The following is a 20,064-nucleotide window of genomic DNA, read 5'->3' on the forward strand; positions in this document are numbered from 1 at the left end:
AGCACATTCGACAGGTTTATGCACTAGCATAATAACCTTTATTACTGATGTTGTTTATCCTTGTTTTGACATGGAAACTGCCAGTGGAACACAAGGGATACATCTCGCACATAAATCTGCATGCTGATTTACATGGAGATTTTGCTGTTCATGTAAATTCGATAAAAAGAGTTAATGTTCTTTCCATGTAAATTTGCAGTGCAGGACCCACAACACCACTTGCACCCATGTGAACATTCCCTAAGAGTATTTCTTTATAGGTTCTTGTTCATACTGTATATAGCATACTTGTTGACGTTTTTCAGTGCAGGTTCCACACTAAAATACAAAAGAATGCATGCAAACCCCCTCTGGAAAACAACACAGATTAGCTTCACGTATCATATACCTGTACAGTGCCTTATTAACCATTCTATATATAATTTTATATATAATTTGTAGAGATGAGCGAATCGAAGCTGATGAAGTGGAATTCGATCAGAATTTCTGGAAAAATTCGATTCGCACCGAAGCCGAATTTCCTCGCACTTCGTGGTAACGAATCACATTTTTTCCTAAAATGGCTGCTGCACGTGTGAGGACATGGAAAAAGGAACTCTGGGAAAGAGGGATCACCCATAATGCCATACATGCAGCCAATCAGCAGCCAGCCAGCCCTGTGATCTCACAGCCCTATGAATAGCGTCAGCCATCTTAGATTCTGCCATTTACCAGTGTACTTAGTGCAGGGAGAGACGCCAGCAGGCGCAAGGGAAAGTGTTAGAAAAAACTTAATTGTGCTAAAAAAAACTATTTACAAGTGCAGGGAAAGATTATTCAAGGTGTAGGGAATAGATAGGGAGGAACCATTCCACAGCATTTATGTTGAACAGGGTTCAGTAGGGGAGGTTACAGCTTGGGTAATAGGAACATTCCTATTACACCTTGCTGCACTGACTGGGCACCGAAATTGCCATTATACAGCTCTGTAATTCCAGCAAACCGTTCTTATTGGGGTGCAAGTGCTGTTTGATACAGGCATTAACAGGGTTTATTACAAAGAAATATTTCTACATCTTATTTGCTCTTGTGCGGTGCAGTTATATTTTCTAAAGCATTTTTTGGCTTGTGTTAGTGGGAAAAAAGGGCTGATTAGCCGTTGTGTGGTGAAGTGCCAAAATTACAGCCCATTTTGTCGTGTATTAGTGGCAAAAGAAAAATATATTTGCCGTTCAGCGGTGCAGTTATATGTTGTAAAGCCTTTTCTGGCATGTATTAGTGGAAAAAGAAAATATATATTTGCCAGTCAGCGGTGCAGTTATCTGTTCCAAAAGCCTTTTCTGGCATGTATTAATGGAAAAAATATATATATTTTGCAGTCAGCGGTGCAGTTATCTGTTCTAAAGCCTTTTGAGGCATGTATTAGTGGCAAAAGAAAAATATATTTGCCATTCAGCGGTGCAGTTATCTGTTCTAAAGCCTTTTGTGTTGTGTATAAGTGGAAAAAAATAATGGTCTATTTGCCATTCAGCGGTGCAGTTATATGCTAAAGCCCTTTTTGGAGTGTATTAGTGGCACAAAAATGTATTTGCCGTTGTGTGGTGAGATGAGAAAATTACAGCCCTTTTTGGTGTGTATTAGTGGGAAAAAAAGAGCTTAATTAGCCGTTGTGTGGTGAAGTGAGAAAATTACAGACTTTTTTGGGGTGTTTTAATATCCTTTTTATTTATTTATCTGATCTAACAGTATGTCAGACAGAGTGCCAGCCCTGCACAGGGGAGTGGCAGAGGCCTAATTGTTTCTGGCGCAGGCACAGGTCACAGCAGAGTAAGGGGGCATTGCAGCAGGAGTCGCAGTGAGAGGCCTGAGCTTCCGGTGTCATCTAGCAGTCGTGTCTTGACCAGCAACCCAGCGGTTCGTGAATGGTTGACTAGGTCATCTCTGTTTTTGATCCACTCCTGTTTTTTTGGCATTAGCAATACTGATGGATTACTGACCAAATGCTGACCGATTGAAGGCGGATGCTCAACAGACAGGATCCGTTTTTTGGGGGTTATTGTTCTGATGGATCAGAGGAAGGGCATAATAATTAGTGACCTCAACACAAACTTACTGCTGACACCCTCTCCACTCTGTCAGTGGGGCTCTACTTGTATAAGCGTTTAATAGAACAGGTTCTGTAGACATCTATGTGGAATCAGCTGACGACGGTGTAAAAGGAGTGCGCTTCATCGACCTGCAAGGCTGAGTTCATACTTGAGTTATTTGGTCAGTTTTGGCCCCGTGACTGCCCAAATAAGTGAAGTGTGCAGTGATTCTAATAGTGACACCTGTCATCTACATGTCGTACTGACTCATAGTATAATTTCACTACCACAGCAGACTCGCTATGCGTGTTACTGCAAAGCACAGTGTTCTACACCACTATAAAGGCTCTGTACAGCCAGGAAATATCAGTTTTTTTAACCCGATCTGCATGGAATAAAATCGCATTGAATCAAATTTTTTTTAAATTCGCTCATCTCTAATAATTTCCTTAAAAAACTGCAGATACAATATACCTCAGAGAATCACATTCAGACTTCTGCTGTCTCAACTCATTTTCAGTTTCAGCTGCTCTTCTGCTGAGTACTTTTAATTCAGTTTCCATAGATGACACTGTGTCCTTCATTAGGGACAGCTCAGACTTCTGGTCCAATCGTTCACGTTCTAGCTATATAAGAAATCCTGCTTAATAATGAACCCGAAACATCTGGCAGCAATAGTCAATGTATGCATATACTAACCTCAGTTAAATACAGGCTTTTAACTATCATTTCAGATTATTTTTTATATTGTGTACTTTATTAGGGAAAGGTGATTGTTTTTTATATTAGAAAACAGGGTGTAAAGAGTCTTGTTAGCATCACTGAGTATAGCTGAAGAGAGTGTCTTCAGCATTATACTGAACATTGCTGACGATTATGTAGAACATACACATGCAGGCTTCCAGCCTGCCTCTTATCTCCCTAACGCATGCTCCTTCATCCCTGTATGTACCCTCTCTGCTTGTGTCCATGACTGACTTGCTGCCAGCGCTGACTGTACATTTCTGTCTTTCCTGCACATCTCTTGGTTACTGAGCACAGGAAAGAGAGCGCAGAACAAAACTAACTACAGTATGTTCAAGTATAACTACTGTCAGCCCTAAGTGGGTTTTCCTCTCTCTTCCCTGTTAGTTACAGAGTGCAGGGAGGAGAGAGGAACAGGACAGCGCTTATGGCTGAGTAGATATTCAGGACCACAGTATTCTAACGGTCAGTGCTAAGTGCAGGCAGTTCCATACTTTTCTTTAAAAAGTTAAGTAACTTTGCAAATAGTTAGTTGTCATCATGAGAAACAAAAAAATTTTTGTATGACTTTAGCTGTTTATGACCTGGATTACACTGATTGTAAAGACAGTCTTTAAAGTTTTTTCCCCCCAGAAATAAAGCAGATAAAAACCCATTTAGAAAATAAAATGTCATATGCTGTAAAATTGTTACACAGATGATTCAAAATCTCTTATTACATTTTAGTTCTTACCATTTGAATTGTTAATTGTAATTCTTCAATTTTCTGTTCCATATGAGCTCTGTCGCCTATAGCTGTTTCTTGTGAAATCTGCATTGACACAGCAAGAAAGACCTTGAGAAAGTTGCATCAACAGTAAAAGTGGCAAAAATCATAGAACAAAACTGAAAGGGCTTTTCTTCTGCCATACTGATTTGATAAGCCATGAACCTCCGATTAGATGGAGAAAGTGTTGGAACCCCCACCTGTCCCAAGAATCCGTGCACCATCTCCCTTCCTGGCAGACATATAAAGCTTATAGGAGAAATACAAATGCCACATATCTTCCAAAAGCAAACGAGGGACAGGACATCCGAGTTCTCTGGAATTTTGGGTATCCCAGCAGCTAGACCACTGATATTTATGGCACATCACCTCAATATGACATCAAATCTGAGATATAGCCAGTAAGATCTGTCAGCATATACGTTGCTCTGTTTAAGGACAGCATAATATGGGGACGGGTTTCCTCTCCTCTTAGTCTGAATGGCACATCAATATTATGTTGTCTGACTAATAGAAGCTGTCAAAGATTATGTTAACTGTATTCATGAGGGAGCACTCCACTTTCATCTGAGTGCCTCCCCCGCCATTCTGAGTAGTGATTGACGAGCTGCATCCTGTCAATCGCTGCTGACAAGGGCGGGAGTTCCCCTCATGAATATAGCGGACTCCTAACTACGAGTCTGCTGTATTCTTTAATAGCTTCTATTAGCCAAACAGCACAATCATTTTTGTACTGTTGGGTAATAGGAGAGGTTATCTGTCCCCATGAAATGCATGGCAGTATTTACACTCCTTTTCACCCCTTTCTTAGGAAGCATTTTGTCACATAACCATTGGCAAACAAAACCCTCATATTCATGATACTCCTATGGTTTGATACTGCTATGCAGCAAAATGTCTCCTGGTAGTCGCAGCGCTATTTTTTCACGTGTGCTGGTGCAGAATGTAAGAAATATGATTAGAAAATGTTTCCTTTACCTTTAGCCGCTCTCTCAAGCTGTCACGCTCTGTGGTCATGCGCCTCAGATCTGAAATGGCATTGTCTCTTTCACTCTCCACACGCCGCAGAATGGTTTGAGCTGTTAAACTGGCTTTGGGGGTCTTTGTAGATCGCATGAGCTCCCTTCGAAGTTGGGTGATTTCTTGCTGTGCCTAACAAATATACAACTTGCGTGATTCACCATGAGAGGTTGGAAACGAGATGGAAAAGGTATACTTCTGCTACAAAAGCATAGCCTATTGTTTAAATAAAAGATATGACATTAACCATGAAGAATAGTGGGTGCAGCAGAACTAAGGGGGCCAAAGGTTAGGGTTCACAGCAGTTAAGCTGTACTGTGTCCTAAGTATGAATACTGGCTGAGATGTATGGCTACTATCTTAAATTTAGACAGCTTAAATCTAGGCCAGGCAGGCAGAAGATGGTCCAAATATGTCACGTTGTGTGGTAGACTTGGTGCATCTTGCTTGACATCTTACATACTTTTCTCTTCCACCTCCTCTTAGATGGCTTACTTTTTGTAAAATTTCGGTTGCATCAAAAGAATGTATGTGCATGTTGGCACATTTCGGGTCAAAAACTTTTCTAAGCTACCTTTTCCTAGGTACAAAAAATGTCTACACCTTTTTGCACATTTCGCTTTAGCCAGTTTCACACAGTGTTTGGTCAGTGATTTCCGTCAGGGATTGTGAGCCAAAAGCAGGAGAGAAACACTGAACAGGTTCAGATCTTTTCCTTATACCTTATCTCTGTGTACTATCCACTCCTGGTTTTGGCTCACAATCAGAGATGGAAGTCGTGGATGAAACACTGCGTGAAAGCGGCTTTAGTAAATCTCCTCTAATGTAGCTTTGTGGAGAACTCTTTATTTTAGAAGACTAGATCTTCTCTACTGTGACCATGGAGAGTGGATCTTTCAGTTCATTGGTTATAATATTCATGGTTTGTTTGCTTTTGTCTGTATCTGTCAGGGAGAAAATGTGGCAGGGTATTTGATTGGGGTTTTTTCGGTCTGTTTTATGTTCAGGCATCTGTTACTATTTTATAATTATTTTACATGTTTCTAAACCCAATCTCCAAAACTGTTGAATCTAAAATAGTGTCAGTAGAGACTGAGAACACATATTACTTTTTTGTTTGTTAAAGAGGACCCGTCACCTCTCCTGACATGTCTGATTCAGTAAATAATTGTATTCCACATGAAATGACATTTATGACAGTGTTGTGCCATTTCTCTGTTATTCTTAATAAAAATGTATGGATAAATGTACAACTGGGTGTTTTTAGTGCTGCTAGTGTAAGACTGTGCAGTTGTACATTGATTCATGAACTATCAGGAATAATAGTGGAACGGCACAGTATTTCATATAAGAATAGATGCTCCAGAATTGGTGTTGCATGAAGAATGCAAATAGTTAGTGAAACAAACATGTCAGGAGAGGTGACAGGTCTGTAGAACATAAATGAGATGGAGTGCTTACCCGCTCATAAAGCAAGTTTGTTTTGTCTCTCTCTGATGTCAGAACTTTGACGTTGGCTTGGATTTCTGCCATGTGACGCTCATACTTTGTGAGCATGTTCTGGAGGTCATCACGTTCTCGAACCGTCTTCTTGATTTCTGAGTCGAACTGTGAAATTGTAGAGATTTTTCACATGAGAAACCTTTATAGAAACATTCATACTCCCAAATACTGAAAAGGGTGAATAAAAAAAAAATGGGACACATTTACTAAAGACTGGCATTTCCTATACCAGTCTGTCACGGTCCCTCAGGTGACTGAGTAAAAAGGAGATTAGCTGAGCATGGCGGAATCTAAAAACCTCCTTGATTTCTCTTGATTCAATGTTGATAGGGTTAATGACCACTTCCCTTTTCTCAGCTGTTGCTCAGTGGTCATCACTTCTACCCTTTATATTCTTACCCCACCCTTCTGACTATGCGGTCGATAGCTTAATTTGGGTTTGGCTGAGCTGGTGTGAGATCCTCTCTGGTGTTCCTGTTCTTCCATCTCTACAGAAGTTAAGTGTCGCGTTTGTTTGTATTTGTTATATTCCTTGTTGTTGTATCTGGGCCTGAGACAGAGACTTCGATTCGTCCATCTGGGGAGGAATGGATGGTCTCTGGTCCTATACTTATTCCAGGGCCTTATAGGGAAATCAGGGCCTAGGTATCCTGCTTATGAATATTCCTACCTTCAAGGTCTATTCATATTGATAGGTAGTTAGGGCCCGGATTAGGGTTGTCTAGGAGATGACCTGTCTCTTCCCTAGTTTCCAGGCCCAGTTCAATGTGGAGTTTCCCCCCACACTGATCGTGACACAGTCTTTGTAAAAAATCCACTGGAGTAAGGTGTGCCAAATTTATTAAGAGATGCCTACCTCGTAATACATTTCTTGCATTTTGCACTGTCACAGACTGAAATCTGTACAAGCCATCAGCTGCCATAGATTTCAGTAGGAATTTATGCAGGTCTTCTGGGGTAATGATTGTAAATCTGTCAAAGCTTTACTGGTCCCACTCTGCTGAGTGGTGAGGCCAGGGGAGGATAGTAGAGATCTGCAATGTTTTTGAAAAATGCTGTTTGCACAAACATTTGTGATTTTTACACTAGAAAACTGGCATACAAAGAGTTTTGAGCTGGGAAAAAAAGCACTCATTCCCTATCACTGCCGACCTGTTCAGGGGCATTTACATGCAGCAGATTATTTCCTCTGGATGGGCATGTTAGAACATTACTATGATCAATTGTTCACATACAGTTTCACAGGAGTATACACAGATCTCATAGGGATCCATAGTAATTTTCTATCCCACATCCCCAAAAGATTTCTCGCAAAATAACAATTACGTAAATATAAATTAAAATGAATGGGGCTGAGCTGTGCCTAGGCCATTTGACCAGTGGTCACTCACTGGAGAGCCTGGGCATTCTTAAACAGCTGATCGGCAGGGGTCCTGGGTGTCGGACCCCATTGATCAGATGTTCATGACCTACAGTATCCAGAGAATAATGATTTTAAGAGTTGCATAAACTATTGCATCACCGACATACAAATGCTTTGCTCATTTGTCAGAGGATCTGCAGCACATTTACAAGGGTCAGTTATCGGGAACGAGCATGCGTGTGAACATTTGTGCCTAATAACTGCCAAAATAATCTGCACAAGTAAATGGGCACTAAAAAAGCTCCACACCCAATTACTCTTCAAGTATTGAGAATGGACAAGACAGACTCTGTAAATGGATGATTTTAAACTGCACTACAGGCTCATACATCTCTTCCCTGATTGGATCAAACACATTATAGGAAACCGGAATACCTACCTTAGTTATTTTTGACCAGCATAACTAATCAATATCAGAAAAGCAGGGGTCAGACACCCAGCACCCACGCCAATCAGTTGTATGAGGAGACGGCGTGCTCAGTGCGCACGTGCCGTCTCCCTTCTCACCGCTGTTGTCTACGGCAAAGCAGCAGCAGAGCAGGAACAGAGAAGGGAGACGGCACATGCACACTGTGTGCACTGGCTCCTCATACAGCTGATCGGCAGAGGTCCCAGGTGTCAGATGCTCGCCGATCTGAGGATAGGTCATCAATATTAAAAGCCCGGAGAACCCCTTTAATACTTCATAACTTCATGTGAAGTCACAAATCTGTGATATAGCCACCAGTGATGGTCAGTTCGCAGTGTTCGCCAAATGCAGTCACCGGGAGCAGGCAGTTCCGAGAACAACCCGATGAAGGCCCCCGGCGGCTGTTCTCGGAACTGCTTGCTCCCGGTGACTGCATTTGATTTCAGACCGGCTGCCGGCACAGGCACAGGTAAGGGCTTACCTGTGCATGGCCGGATGGGTGAGTCTACCTTACTAAAGATGGCAGCCCGCATGTGTTCGCTGGCGAACACTGCGAACTGACCATCACTGATGGCCACACGGTACCTGACCACAGCGAGTCCACATCGCAACTGTGCCATGTAGCAGTACCCTTATAATGTAATTTTTACTGCACAGGACATGCTGGAAAAACAAGTCAAATTACCAAACCAGATTTACTATTTGTTTCTAACAAGTTATGGCTGTTGGCATACTGCAATGAAAAAAACTGAAAAAAATGCTAAACCTAAAACTGCCCAGGAAATATTTGCATATATCTTGAGGGCGGACTCTCAGGTAGTTTCTACTAATGGGTCCTAGGCACAATGGTCCAATACCCTAGCTGTAAACACTCTTAAAAAAGATAGTACGTTTCTTTGGATAAAGCTTATTCAAATATTGTCAGAGTTTACATCTAAACGTCACACTAGGAATACTGACCCGGGAAGGGCTACGCTTTGGACTACTGCTACGACCTCGAAGCATCCTCCTCAGATGTTCTGCTTCTCTCTTGTAGTGATCCCTTTCTTCCTCCAGACTCCTTACAAATGAGTCAAGTTTAGAAGGAGACTTTGCTTTACCCTTCTCATTTGTTAAAACATTCTTCTTCTCTAGTGAATTAAAAGGAAACAGTATTAATCAAACAGAAAATCCTTTTAATGTACTGAATGTTCCCTAAAGGTTGCTGACTCATATACTTCTATGTTGTTAGTTATTGAACATGGCGATCATATGTATGAGCCCTAATGGAAAGACTTGCACTCACTCATGGTTTTGGTCTACAAGTACTGATAAAACACTAACTAAATACTAACCACGTGAAAGTGGCATTAAAGGGGTTATCCAGCTTCTATGCCTTGGACAGCACTGTATATAACATTAAAAAAGCACTCACCTATTTCCTGCTGCTCCAATCCAGCATCAAGGGTCTGGTCCTGCTACTTCTGGTGATTGGCAGCACTGGCCGGGGAGAGGAAGCGGGAGCAGGACCGGACCCTCAGTGCTGGAACGGAATGGTGGGGAGCAGGTTTTTATATTATATAAAGTGCTGTCCAGGGCATAGATAATATTGTGTTAGAAGCTGGACAACCCCTTTAAGCTCACTTGAGTCATGCTCTTTTCAGGAGTAAGGCTAAAAAGAGCACATCTGCATTGTGCTGCCTGGTTTTGAGATCAGAGTCTCAAATCCGCAGCACAACGCTTCAGTTTTGTCCCCATTCATTGTCAATGGGGACAAACTGAACACACCGGAATGGAGTGCAAGTAGTGTTTTTGTGTGCGGCATGGGAAACTGAAAAAGCCGGATCTGGCACCAAAAACCATGTAAGTCCTGATTTTGCTTTGAAACCATGGCACTGTTACAACATGAGGCCACGATGCTACTGTGGACAGGTTCAAAGTGGGAACAATTTTTGACACAATATCTAAACATTTACACCTTCATTACTAACAGGAATAGTCTCAAAGGATGAAGGTGTTGTAACAGCCTGTATGTGCTTCAGCATATGCAGCTGCATAAATCCCCTAGTGAATACAAGATCTGATTGTGAAATCCTCAACGGGTATATTTTATATATTTCATTTAATGTTTGTGTGTGTCGTTAAAAGATATCGACAGTATCCACTGTAACAGTGACATCTACAATACCCCACCTCTTTAACAGTGACCTCCACAGCGGCCTGCCCCGTTAACAGTAACATCCACAGCGCTCTCCCCTTTAACAGTGACCTCCACAGCAGCCGTTCCTTTATTAGTGACCTCCACAGTACCCCACCTTGTTAACAGTGATTTCCACAATAACCCTCCCCCTTAACAGTGACCTCCACAGAGCTCCATTCCCTTAAAATGTGACGTCCACTACACCCCGCCCCCTTAACACTGACCTCCATAGCGGATCGTCCCCTTAACTGTGACCTCCACCGTTCCCTGGTCTTAACAGAGACCAATACAGTGCACGCCCTTTAACAGTGACCTCCACAGCATCCCGCCTCCTTAACAGTGACCTCCACAGCAGCCCGCCCCTTTAACAGTGACCTCCACAGCATTCCGCCCCTTTAACAGTGACCTACACAGCAGCAGCCCCTTTATTAGTGACCTACACAGCAGCAGCCCCTTTATTAGTGACCTCCACAGTACCCCATCTCCTTAACAGTGATTTCCACAACACCCTGTCCCCTTAACAGTGGCCTCTACAGCAATCTGCCCCTTAACACTGGCCTCCATAGCGGAACGTCCCCTTAACTGTGACCTCCACAGCAGCCTGCCCCTAGGGTCGCCAGAGGTCCGGTTTTAGGCCGGACAGTCCGGCTTTCAGACTCCCTGTCCTCCGTCCGGCGCAGGGCCTGGACGGACACAGGGATGTCCTTTTGAACAGCTCACTCTCAGACAGCAGCACTGTGCTGTCTGAGCATGAGCTGCAGGGAGAAAGTCACCCTCCTTCCCACCCATGCAGCTGACAGAAGTTGATTTTTACCTTCATTTTGTCAATCCCTGTCAGCTGCGGAGTGTGATGGGGCATGGCCTAACTGGGTCGGGGCATGGCTTAGCTGGACCTGGGGGCAGGGTTTTTAAGTCTTTTTTTTTTTAGGGTGGCGTGAATGGCCACCCTACTTGCCTCTGAACTGTGACCTCCAAAGCACTCCGCTCCCTTAACAGTGTCATCCACACCGGCCTGCTCCTTTAAAGCTGACCTACAGCAGTAAAGAAAAATGGCTGGGTTGTTATGGAAACCTGGTGTAAAACTGTGTGTATGTGGAGACCAAGGGCCTGTGAGCTTCTATTGGCTGATAAGGGTCATGTGACCAGGCTTCTATTGGCTAATGCATTTTTTTGGGAATATCTCAGGAACGGTACGTGCTAGAGAGCTGAGACCTGGTTTAAGACTTTCCTGGACACCTGATGTACCCGGGTGCCAAATTTCATGATTGTAAACGCGACAGTGCGGATTCCTTTAGCGGACATACATACATACACTCAGCTTTATATATTAGATACATGTTCTATAGTAAGAATAGACTTGCTGGTATATGATCACTTGATTTGATGTCCACACTGAATTTCTTAAATGCATTTGCCAGTAGTAACATGGCTTTTAAGGGTACTTTCACACTAGCGTTTTTATTTTCCGTCATAGGGGCTCAATACCGGAAAAGAACTGATGAGTTTCATCCCTGTGCATTCTGAATGGAGAGAAATCCGTTTAGGATGCATCAGGAGGTCACCAGTTCAGTCACTGAACAGCGTTTTGGATGGAGGAAATAACGCAGCATGCAGTTGCCGGAATGCCGGATCTAATTTACATTGAAATGTATTAGTGTAAAAATACCGCGATGCCGGATCCGTCCTTCTGGTCTGCGCATGAGCACACCGGTAAAAATGTAAAAAAATATATATAACAGATCCGTTTCTCCGGATGACATCCAGAGAGACGGATCCGTTTTTGCAATGCATTTGTAAGACGGATCTGCATCCGGATCCGTCTACAAATGCTGTCCGTTTGCATGCAGATTGCCGGATCTGGCAGACAGTTCCGGCGACAGAACTGCTTGCAGGATCACTCTGCTGCAAGTGTGAAAGTAGCCTAATTTGAAAACTGTTGAAGTTAAGTTTTTTAGCTGGAGACAATAATATAACAGTTATTGGGGAAGGGGGCTTTGATCCCTCCACAGATTTTATTTGGGAAGAACACAGGTATTTATAGTTCCCCTATAGCTGTAATGCTATTCCGGCCGACTTTTATCTTATGTGTATGGCCACCTTACGTTTACAGTGTTAAAATATTAGATAGGACTAGTAAATCTGCTCACTGTGTGTTAAAACCACTGTATTTGTAATGCACTTTTTGGGGAAATACCACTGTATTTGTAATGCACTTTTTGGGGAAATACCAGTATGTTAATTTTTATTAGGAAACTTTATGTAAACTCTCTTTTAAAGAGGACCTGTCACCGCTCCTGACATCTGTTTTAATAGCTACATGCACTCCCTGTGTAATAACAATTCTGGAGCATCTATTCTTATGGCTCTATGTTTCTGCTAGAAGTTATGAATGAATTGCTATTAGCCTCAGTAATGGTACAGAGGGGTGGTAACCAGTTGGGGGTGTACCTGCACAGACTGAAAATGGCAGCACTGATTAGATAGAGTCAGACTGTGCAGGTGTAGGGGTCAGCCCCTTGAATACTGTTCTTTGCACAGATATCTGCAATATTGTGTTACATAGACTGTGATGACTTATTTCAGCCACTAGAGGCCGCTGTGGCTCTGAGTAAGAGGAAGCTGAACTTTTACTGCTATACACAGGAGGTAGCAGGAGCCAGAAATTCCCGGGGTTAGAGTCCTGGCTAGAGGAGTGTGTGTGTCCTGGGGAGCTGTGAGGATGGCTGCCATGTTAGGAGCCAAGTAAAGGCTAGTGATGGGACAAGGAGCATGAGAAGCTGGCTGTGTTTGAGACAGATCAAGACTCTTAGGTCTCTTGCACACGACCGTATTGCTTTTTCAGTATCTTGGGGTCTGCAAAAAACGGATCCGCAAGAATACGGATGACGTCCGTGTGCATTCCGTATTTTGTGGAACGGAACACCTGGCCCCTAATTGAACAGTACTATCCTTGTCTGTTATGTGGACAATAATAGGACATGTTCTATCTTTGAACGGAAAAACGGAAATACGGAAATGGAAGGCATACTGAGTCCCTTCCATTTTTTTTGCGGATCCATTGAAATGAATGGTTCCGTATACGGAACGCAAAAAACTGAACATAAACGGAAAAAAAAAAATTGTGTGTAAGAGGCCTTAACTGAAGTGCTGCAGCTATAACCCAGAGAGAAGCAAGCCACGCGCTGAGAAAAGCAAGTGATTGATTCAGGAGCCAGAGGACCCTGGCCATCACGCATTCGGAGAAGACAAGCATCCATCTCGTGGGAGAAGACGACATAACAGACCTCTACTCAGATAACTCCAGAACTGTGAGTGTGCACCAGTGCTAATCCGCGGTAGGGCATAGAGCAGAGGGACTTAAGTGCGCTGTAGAAGCGGTCCCTGAGTAGCAGGGGTAGATAGGAGTATATTAGCTGAGTGTAGCCTGGACTCTGATGTGTTTGCTGTAGAACGCATTTATCCTAACCCTTGTTCAAGTATTCTGTGTAAACCTGTTTATACTGTTAATCCGATTTTCCGGCAGTTACATATTTTTCTTTAATAAAGCCGGTTTATCTTCAGTCTCCTTGTCTGTACTTGAATCCTGACTTGCGGTCTCTTCCTCCTCTGACCGCTACACAGGTACAACCCGCCCTCCCCAACTGGCTACCTCCCCTCTGTATCCTTACTGCAGACTGCCAGCAATTCATTCATAACTTCTAATAGAAAGAATAGAGGAATGGCACAACATAGAGACATAAGAAAAGATGTTCTAGAATTGCTATTACACGGGGGAAGCATGATGCTATTAAAACAGGCATGTCAGGCGTGGTGACAGGTTCACTTTAAGAAATCCTCTAACTGAAGGTTCCTAAGGAGAATCCATCTTCACAATTCTACTGAACACTGAAGACGCTGCATAATTGTATGATGGTGAAGCTTCTCAGCCTGTCTCTGGTCTCTTTGTTTCATTCTCTTTAGTCCAGCCCTGCACCCCTATATGTGTATATAATAGGCATTACTAAAAATGATGGGACATGCCTCACTGGAGACAGTTTAAGGCCTCATGCACACGGCCGTTGTTTTTGGCGGCTCGGATGCTGTCCGCCCCGCAAAAAATATATTCCAATCAGAAGTAACCACAGCACTCGTGTATGGGGCTTTCGTGGGTGCACGTCGCCAATCGATCCCTTCCACCCCAGGAGTCTTGTATACAATTGGCGGAAACAGCACACCAAATGAAGTTGCTATTTGAGTTTTATTCGTACAGTAGTACACACGATTACATTTATGGCTAATGCAACGTTTCGGGTCCTAATGAGGTACCCTTTGTCAAGCTTGAGCCTGGATTGTGACAGGCTCGCCAAAAATATATAACATGTCCTGTTCTTGGCAGTTATATTAAAGGCTGTCCGTGTCGTCCCGTAAATTTCGATCTGCGGACCGCAAAACACACAACGGTCGTGTGCATGTAGCCTAAAAGTCTAACCCTCAGGCCTCTTTCACACAACCATTTTTCATTTTTTTGCGTTCCGTATACTGTCTGTATAAAAATGCATTCCGTTTCCGTATTTCCGTTCCGTTGAAAAATAGAACATGTCCTATTATTGCCCACAAATCATGTTCCGTGGCTCTATTCAAGTCAAAGGGGCCGCAAAAAAATGGAACACATACGGAAATGCACCATTCCATTTTTGCGAAACCATCTATTGAAAATGTTATGCCCAGCCCAATTTCTTCTATGTATTTACTGTATACTGTAAATGCCATACGGAAAAACGGAAAAACAGAATAGAAACGGAAACACAGCAAAAAAAAACGGAACAACGGATCTTTGAAAAACGGGCCGCAAAACACTGAAAAAGCCATACGGTCGTGTGAAAGAGGCCTCAGTGAGAGTTTTGCTAAGCGGAGACTTTACATACTGTTTTCTAATAAAAAGTAACATATTTCCCCAATTTAAAAAACAGAAGTACTGGGCACTCCCGGATTTTGTGACCAATATTGAATTTATTAATTAGAACTATGTGCTAGATCAATGTTAAATATTAATACCTACTACAATTTCAATCAATAAAATCCATTATATAACACTCATAATAAAATCATGCCAATAAAATCGATAAATAAAGCTAGTTGGATTGTTTGCATTATTCCCATTCACTAGCAGCATTCAAGGGTGTGAGTCCATTATTTTGAATCTCTAATCCGATTAAGTATGGGAAGACAATGCTTTAGAGAAAAAATATTCGAATAAACAGAAATGTCTCTTCAACTTACCGTAATTAACTTGTGTTAAAGTGCTTGCCCAAAGTTCGTTCAAGCGGCGTCCCGCTACATTAAATTCTCAGTGGCGTCCCACTGAAATGAACTAATGTGTATTGCCAACACAAAATCAGTAATAAACTCAAACAGTCTTACCATTCGATGTAGCAGGTGCCTGTGCAATACTCTAGAAGACGTTGGTCTTTAGATATATTCGACCATAGTCCTGCGAGTTGTATTAATCGTTTCAGTGTGACTCTCCCACGTCGGCCGCTTGTTTGCACATAAGTTGTGCACAATCTTTATCAAGCTTTCGGTCGACTTTTGTGTAGCAGACGATATATTTACCAGGCACTTTTCCTGCATCAATAGTCCATATGTTGTGATGAGATCCTTTAGGGGGTTGGAACCAGACGCGTTTCGGGGTCATGTGTTACCCCCTTCCTCAGTGGTTGATACAACTCGCAGGACTATGGTCGGATATATCTAAAGACCAACGTCTAGAGTATTGCACAGGCACCTGGTACATCGAATGGTAAGACTGTTCGAGTTTATTACCGATTTTGTGTTGGCAATACACATTAATTCAGTTCAGTGGGACGCCACTGAGAATTTAATGTAGCGGGACGTCGCTTGAACAAATTTTGGGCAAGCACTTTAACACATAAGTTGAAGAGACATTTCTGTTTATCCGAATATTTTTTCTCGAAAGCATTGTCTTCCCATATTTAATCGGATCGGAGATTCGAAATAATGGACTCACACCCTTGAATGCTGCTAGTGAATGGGAATAATGCAAACAATCCAACTAGCTTTATTTATCGATTTTATTGATACGATTTTATTGGCATGATTTTATTATGAGTGTTATATAATGGATTTTATTGATTGAAATTGTAGTGTGTATTAGTATTTAACATTGACCTAGCACATACCCGGTAGTTCTAAATAATAAATTCAATATTGGTCACAAAATCCGGGAGTGCCCAGTACTTCTGTTTTTATATTGTATACTGCTGAATAGATTGGGGGAATCTATTTCACTGAGAGCACCTCACTTGATCTTGGGTGACCCAGTGCGTCACATCATACCTGTATTGCTCATATTTCCCCAATTAAGTATATTACAAAACACCTATATTCATTGTCCCTACACATAAAAAAATTAAATGACACTTTAATGTATGAATATCAAAGACTTATTTCCTTCATGAGCTACTATAGAAGACAAAGCCTGCCCCAATAATTGCAGTAAAAATAAGGAATACATTTTTATGTATCATTTCCTATTTCTATTGATGATAGACTATAATGCTATTTACCCTAAGCATCCTGACTTGTGAATATAATGCTAGAACTACAGCACTGCTTTGACCATTATGATCAATAGCCACAGAAATAAAAGATATGTGAGGGCTTGGTCAAACTACTGAAGTTCTGTGGCACATTGACATTATCTGAAAAGAACCAGAATAAAAAATATGAAAACATTTTGCATTAATCTAAATGTGCATCAGGATTAAAAGCTATGTATAGCAATTTTATAGAACATGGCATTTGATCATTTAGCTTCTTTGAAGCATCGATATTAGGATTTTACATATCAGATAAATACCGGCTTTCTCAAGTTTTTCAACTTTCTTGCTAAGTCTGCCGCTGTCTTCTTGCATTTTGTCTAAAAGTAGATTCAGGGCCCTGGTATCCTGCTTTTTCTCCTCCAGCTCAGTTGCAGTTTTTTCTAATTGTTCTTTGGCAATGTTAGATTCCTGAGTAACAAGAAACAGCACCGTTATAGTATGTATTTGCCACAGTAGGCATGGCACACATTATTCGGTATTCAGTAATATGTTGACATGGCACCATATATACTGCAGCATCATTAGCAGGGTATCTACTGTTCTGGATGGGACTACCATCTCTGTAACCTCTACGACTGTACCACCCGGTGTGTGGTAATGATGTGTATAGCACCACGTAAAGGAACAGTAACAATGTAAGAAACATTTTAAATGCGCTGGAAGATAATAACCTATATGGGACATTGAGCTATTCTCAGCTATTGTGAGTAGTGTAATCATCAACCACTGAAGTGGCAAGACCCATAAGTATACATACGTTTCAGATTAAGCTACTGATCGGTAGTGATTTTAGTACAACAAACTAATAATTTATGTCTTAAGGGCCTTTTACACGGGCTGAGAATTGCACAGATTATCGCCAACGAATGTTCATAGTACTGCTCATTAGCGATGATCAGGCAGTATAAATGTACCGCTGATAACCCGAAACGCTCGTTCATCAGGTAATCCTTTTTTTTTTTGCAAAATTGATTGTTTCCCAGTGGCAGATGGTGCTGTGTAAACATGGTCTCCTACCCTCAAACAACAAGTTCATATGAGTTAGAGCGATGGCATTAGCGATCACTCCTTCCCATACTCTGGAGGAGATCGCTGCATGTAAAAGAAGTCGTCTCCTCTGCTAGCGATCAGCAGATGGTCGGGAAGGAACATTTCATTCCCGACTATCTGCTGTAATATCGTCTTTTGTAAAGGGACCATTAGACTGGTTGCCAGTGGCTATACGACGCTCCACTAGCCTTTATACTACAGAATTACTATACAATTATTAGAGGCTCATATTTATATTAAATATGACATTTTTACTCACCGATTTTGCATTTTTTACTGTTATCTCCAAGTTATCAATGGTTTTCTGCTGTTGTCTTACTTCATTCTGAGAGTACAAAATATAAAATTATTGTCACTTTAATTAAATGAACACTTTCCACATCAGAACTGACAAAAAATGAGTGATAACAGCTCATTATAGGCAACTGGTTCCAATGGAGATCTTCCCCACACTTTGGACCAGATTTACGAATGTGTCTGCGCCAAAAATCTGTGTAAAAAAAGGGGCGCAAATGTCTCATCTAGGGTTTCTAAACTTTTTTCCAACATGCCTGATAAATGGGTGGGCTTAGCAGAAAGTGGGTGGAGCTTTGCAAGAAAGAGGGTGGGAACTAAGATGGATCACAATTTCTGCACAATTCTGGCATAAAAATCTGTCTGAAAGTAAGCCAACCAATATTGGTATATAGTGAGTGAATAGTGTCTGTGCACCAGCCTGATACATCAGGTGCAGGTCTAGACGGCCGGTCTAAGCTTACGGCTTCTTTAGGATTAGTACATCTGGGCCTTTGTCTCCACTAGTTTGCATACATGCAGGGGATGACAAGTTATATTGGTGCCAAAGACAGTGGTTTCAGTCCTGGAATAAAATACAATAGTTGTTAGATGGACAATCATTGATTTAGGGTACTTTCACACTAGCGTTATTCTTTTCCGGCACTGAGTTCCGTCCTAAGGGCTCAATACCAGAAAAGAACTGATCAGGCATATCCCCATGCATTCTGAATAGAGAGCAATCCGTTCAGGATGCATCAGGAGGTCTTCAGTTCAGTCCCTCTTACGGTATTTGGCCGGAGAAAATACCGCAGCATCCGGCATTCAGGCAAGTCTTTAGTTTTTTTGGCCGGAGATAAAACCGTACCATGCTACGGTTTTATCTTTTGCCTGATCAGTCAAAATGACTGAACTGAAGACGTCCTGATGCATCCTGAACGGATTACTCTCCATTCAGAATGCATGGGGATATACCTGATTAGTTCTTTTCCGGCATTGAGCCTTTTTGATGGAACTTAGTGCCGGAAAAGAAAAACGCAAGTGTGAAAATACCCTAAGAGTACTTATGACATTTAACAATTATGTTGTATACGAAATATGGCTGACTTCCAATTATATGCAGTTCTGCATATCTTGGCCATCTATATTACTTGTTACTACTGTCTTTGAAAGCAGGATAGATAAAATGAAGGGATTCACAAACAGAAAGCCAGGCGAGAGCTGGACAGTGGCTGGAGCTTGTATTCTGTTGTGACAGATACTGGCTGAACAGGAGAGCACTGCGTCACAATGGAGCATTGAGTCACAATCATTAGAATGCTGTCCTTTACATTCTATTTCCTTAGGAAAAAGTCATAATCGGCTTGACTATGACCACAACGATACAGATTATGTGATTGAGTCAATAGATGCTCTTTGGTAAAAAAAAACAGATAAACTACATTGTCGATGCAATTTCTCATCATCAGTTGTACTGGCAGAATGTGCAGCTTACATTTGGTTAAAAAGATCCCTCTGTGAAATATGAATTTGCAAGCAAACGCTTTATGGTGAAAAATCATTTTATTATGAATTTATTACACCGTTTGGCTATCCCATAGTCTGAATGGAGAAGCAGTAGCCATACTTGACCACTGCTCCGTTCATATAGGGCAATGATGGCTAACCTTGGCACTCCAAATGTGGTAAAACTACAACTCCCAAGATGCCCCCCTTGCTTGGCTGCTCTCAGAACTCTGTAGAAATAAATGGAGCATGCTGGGAGTCGTAGTTTCACCACAGCTGGAGTGCCAAGGTTAGCCATCACTGATATAGGGGCACAGGCCCCTGCTCATGTGATCAGTAAGGGTCCCAGCAGTCATACACCCACCAGTCAGACATTTGTCACCTTCGGTATCATGTGCATAGGAAGTTGTCATTCTCAGATAACCCCTCTAAGGCTACTTTCACACTAGCGTTCGTCGGTCCGCTCGTGAGTTCCGTTTGAAGGGGCTCACGAGCGGACCCGAACGCAGCCGTCCAGCCCTAA

The 20,064-nt window shown here is 42.1% G+C and overlaps 1 protein-coding gene across 1 annotated transcript in view; it reads right to left on the reverse strand.

Moving 5' to 3' along the window:
* Positions 1-20,064, reverse strand: part of TSGA10 (testis specific 10) — a 62,760-nt gene that overhangs the window by 31,377 nt on the left and 11,319 nt on the right. The window contains exons 3-9 of the mRNA XM_044285548.1: positions 18,022-18,087; positions 16,970-17,120; positions 8,892-9,061; positions 6,058-6,204; positions 4,555-4,728; positions 3,544-3,621; positions 2,541-2,692 (exon numbers count right to left, since the gene is read on the reverse strand). Of these exons, the coding sequence (XP_044141483.1) occupies positions 2,541-2,692; positions 3,544-3,621; positions 4,555-4,728; positions 6,058-6,204; positions 8,892-9,061; positions 16,970-17,120; positions 18,022-18,087 (938 nt within the window). The remainder of the gene's footprint in view (positions 1-2,540; positions 2,693-3,543; positions 3,622-4,554; positions 4,729-6,057; positions 6,205-8,891; positions 9,062-16,969; positions 17,121-18,021; positions 18,088-20,064) is intronic.

Source organism: Bufo gargarizans, chromosome 3 (assembly GCF_014858855.1).
Source record: "Bufo gargarizans isolate SCDJY-AF-19 chromosome 3, ASM1485885v1, whole genome shotgun sequence".
Taxonomy (NCBI): Eukaryota; Metazoa; Chordata; class Amphibia; order Anura; family Bufonidae; genus Bufo; species Bufo gargarizans.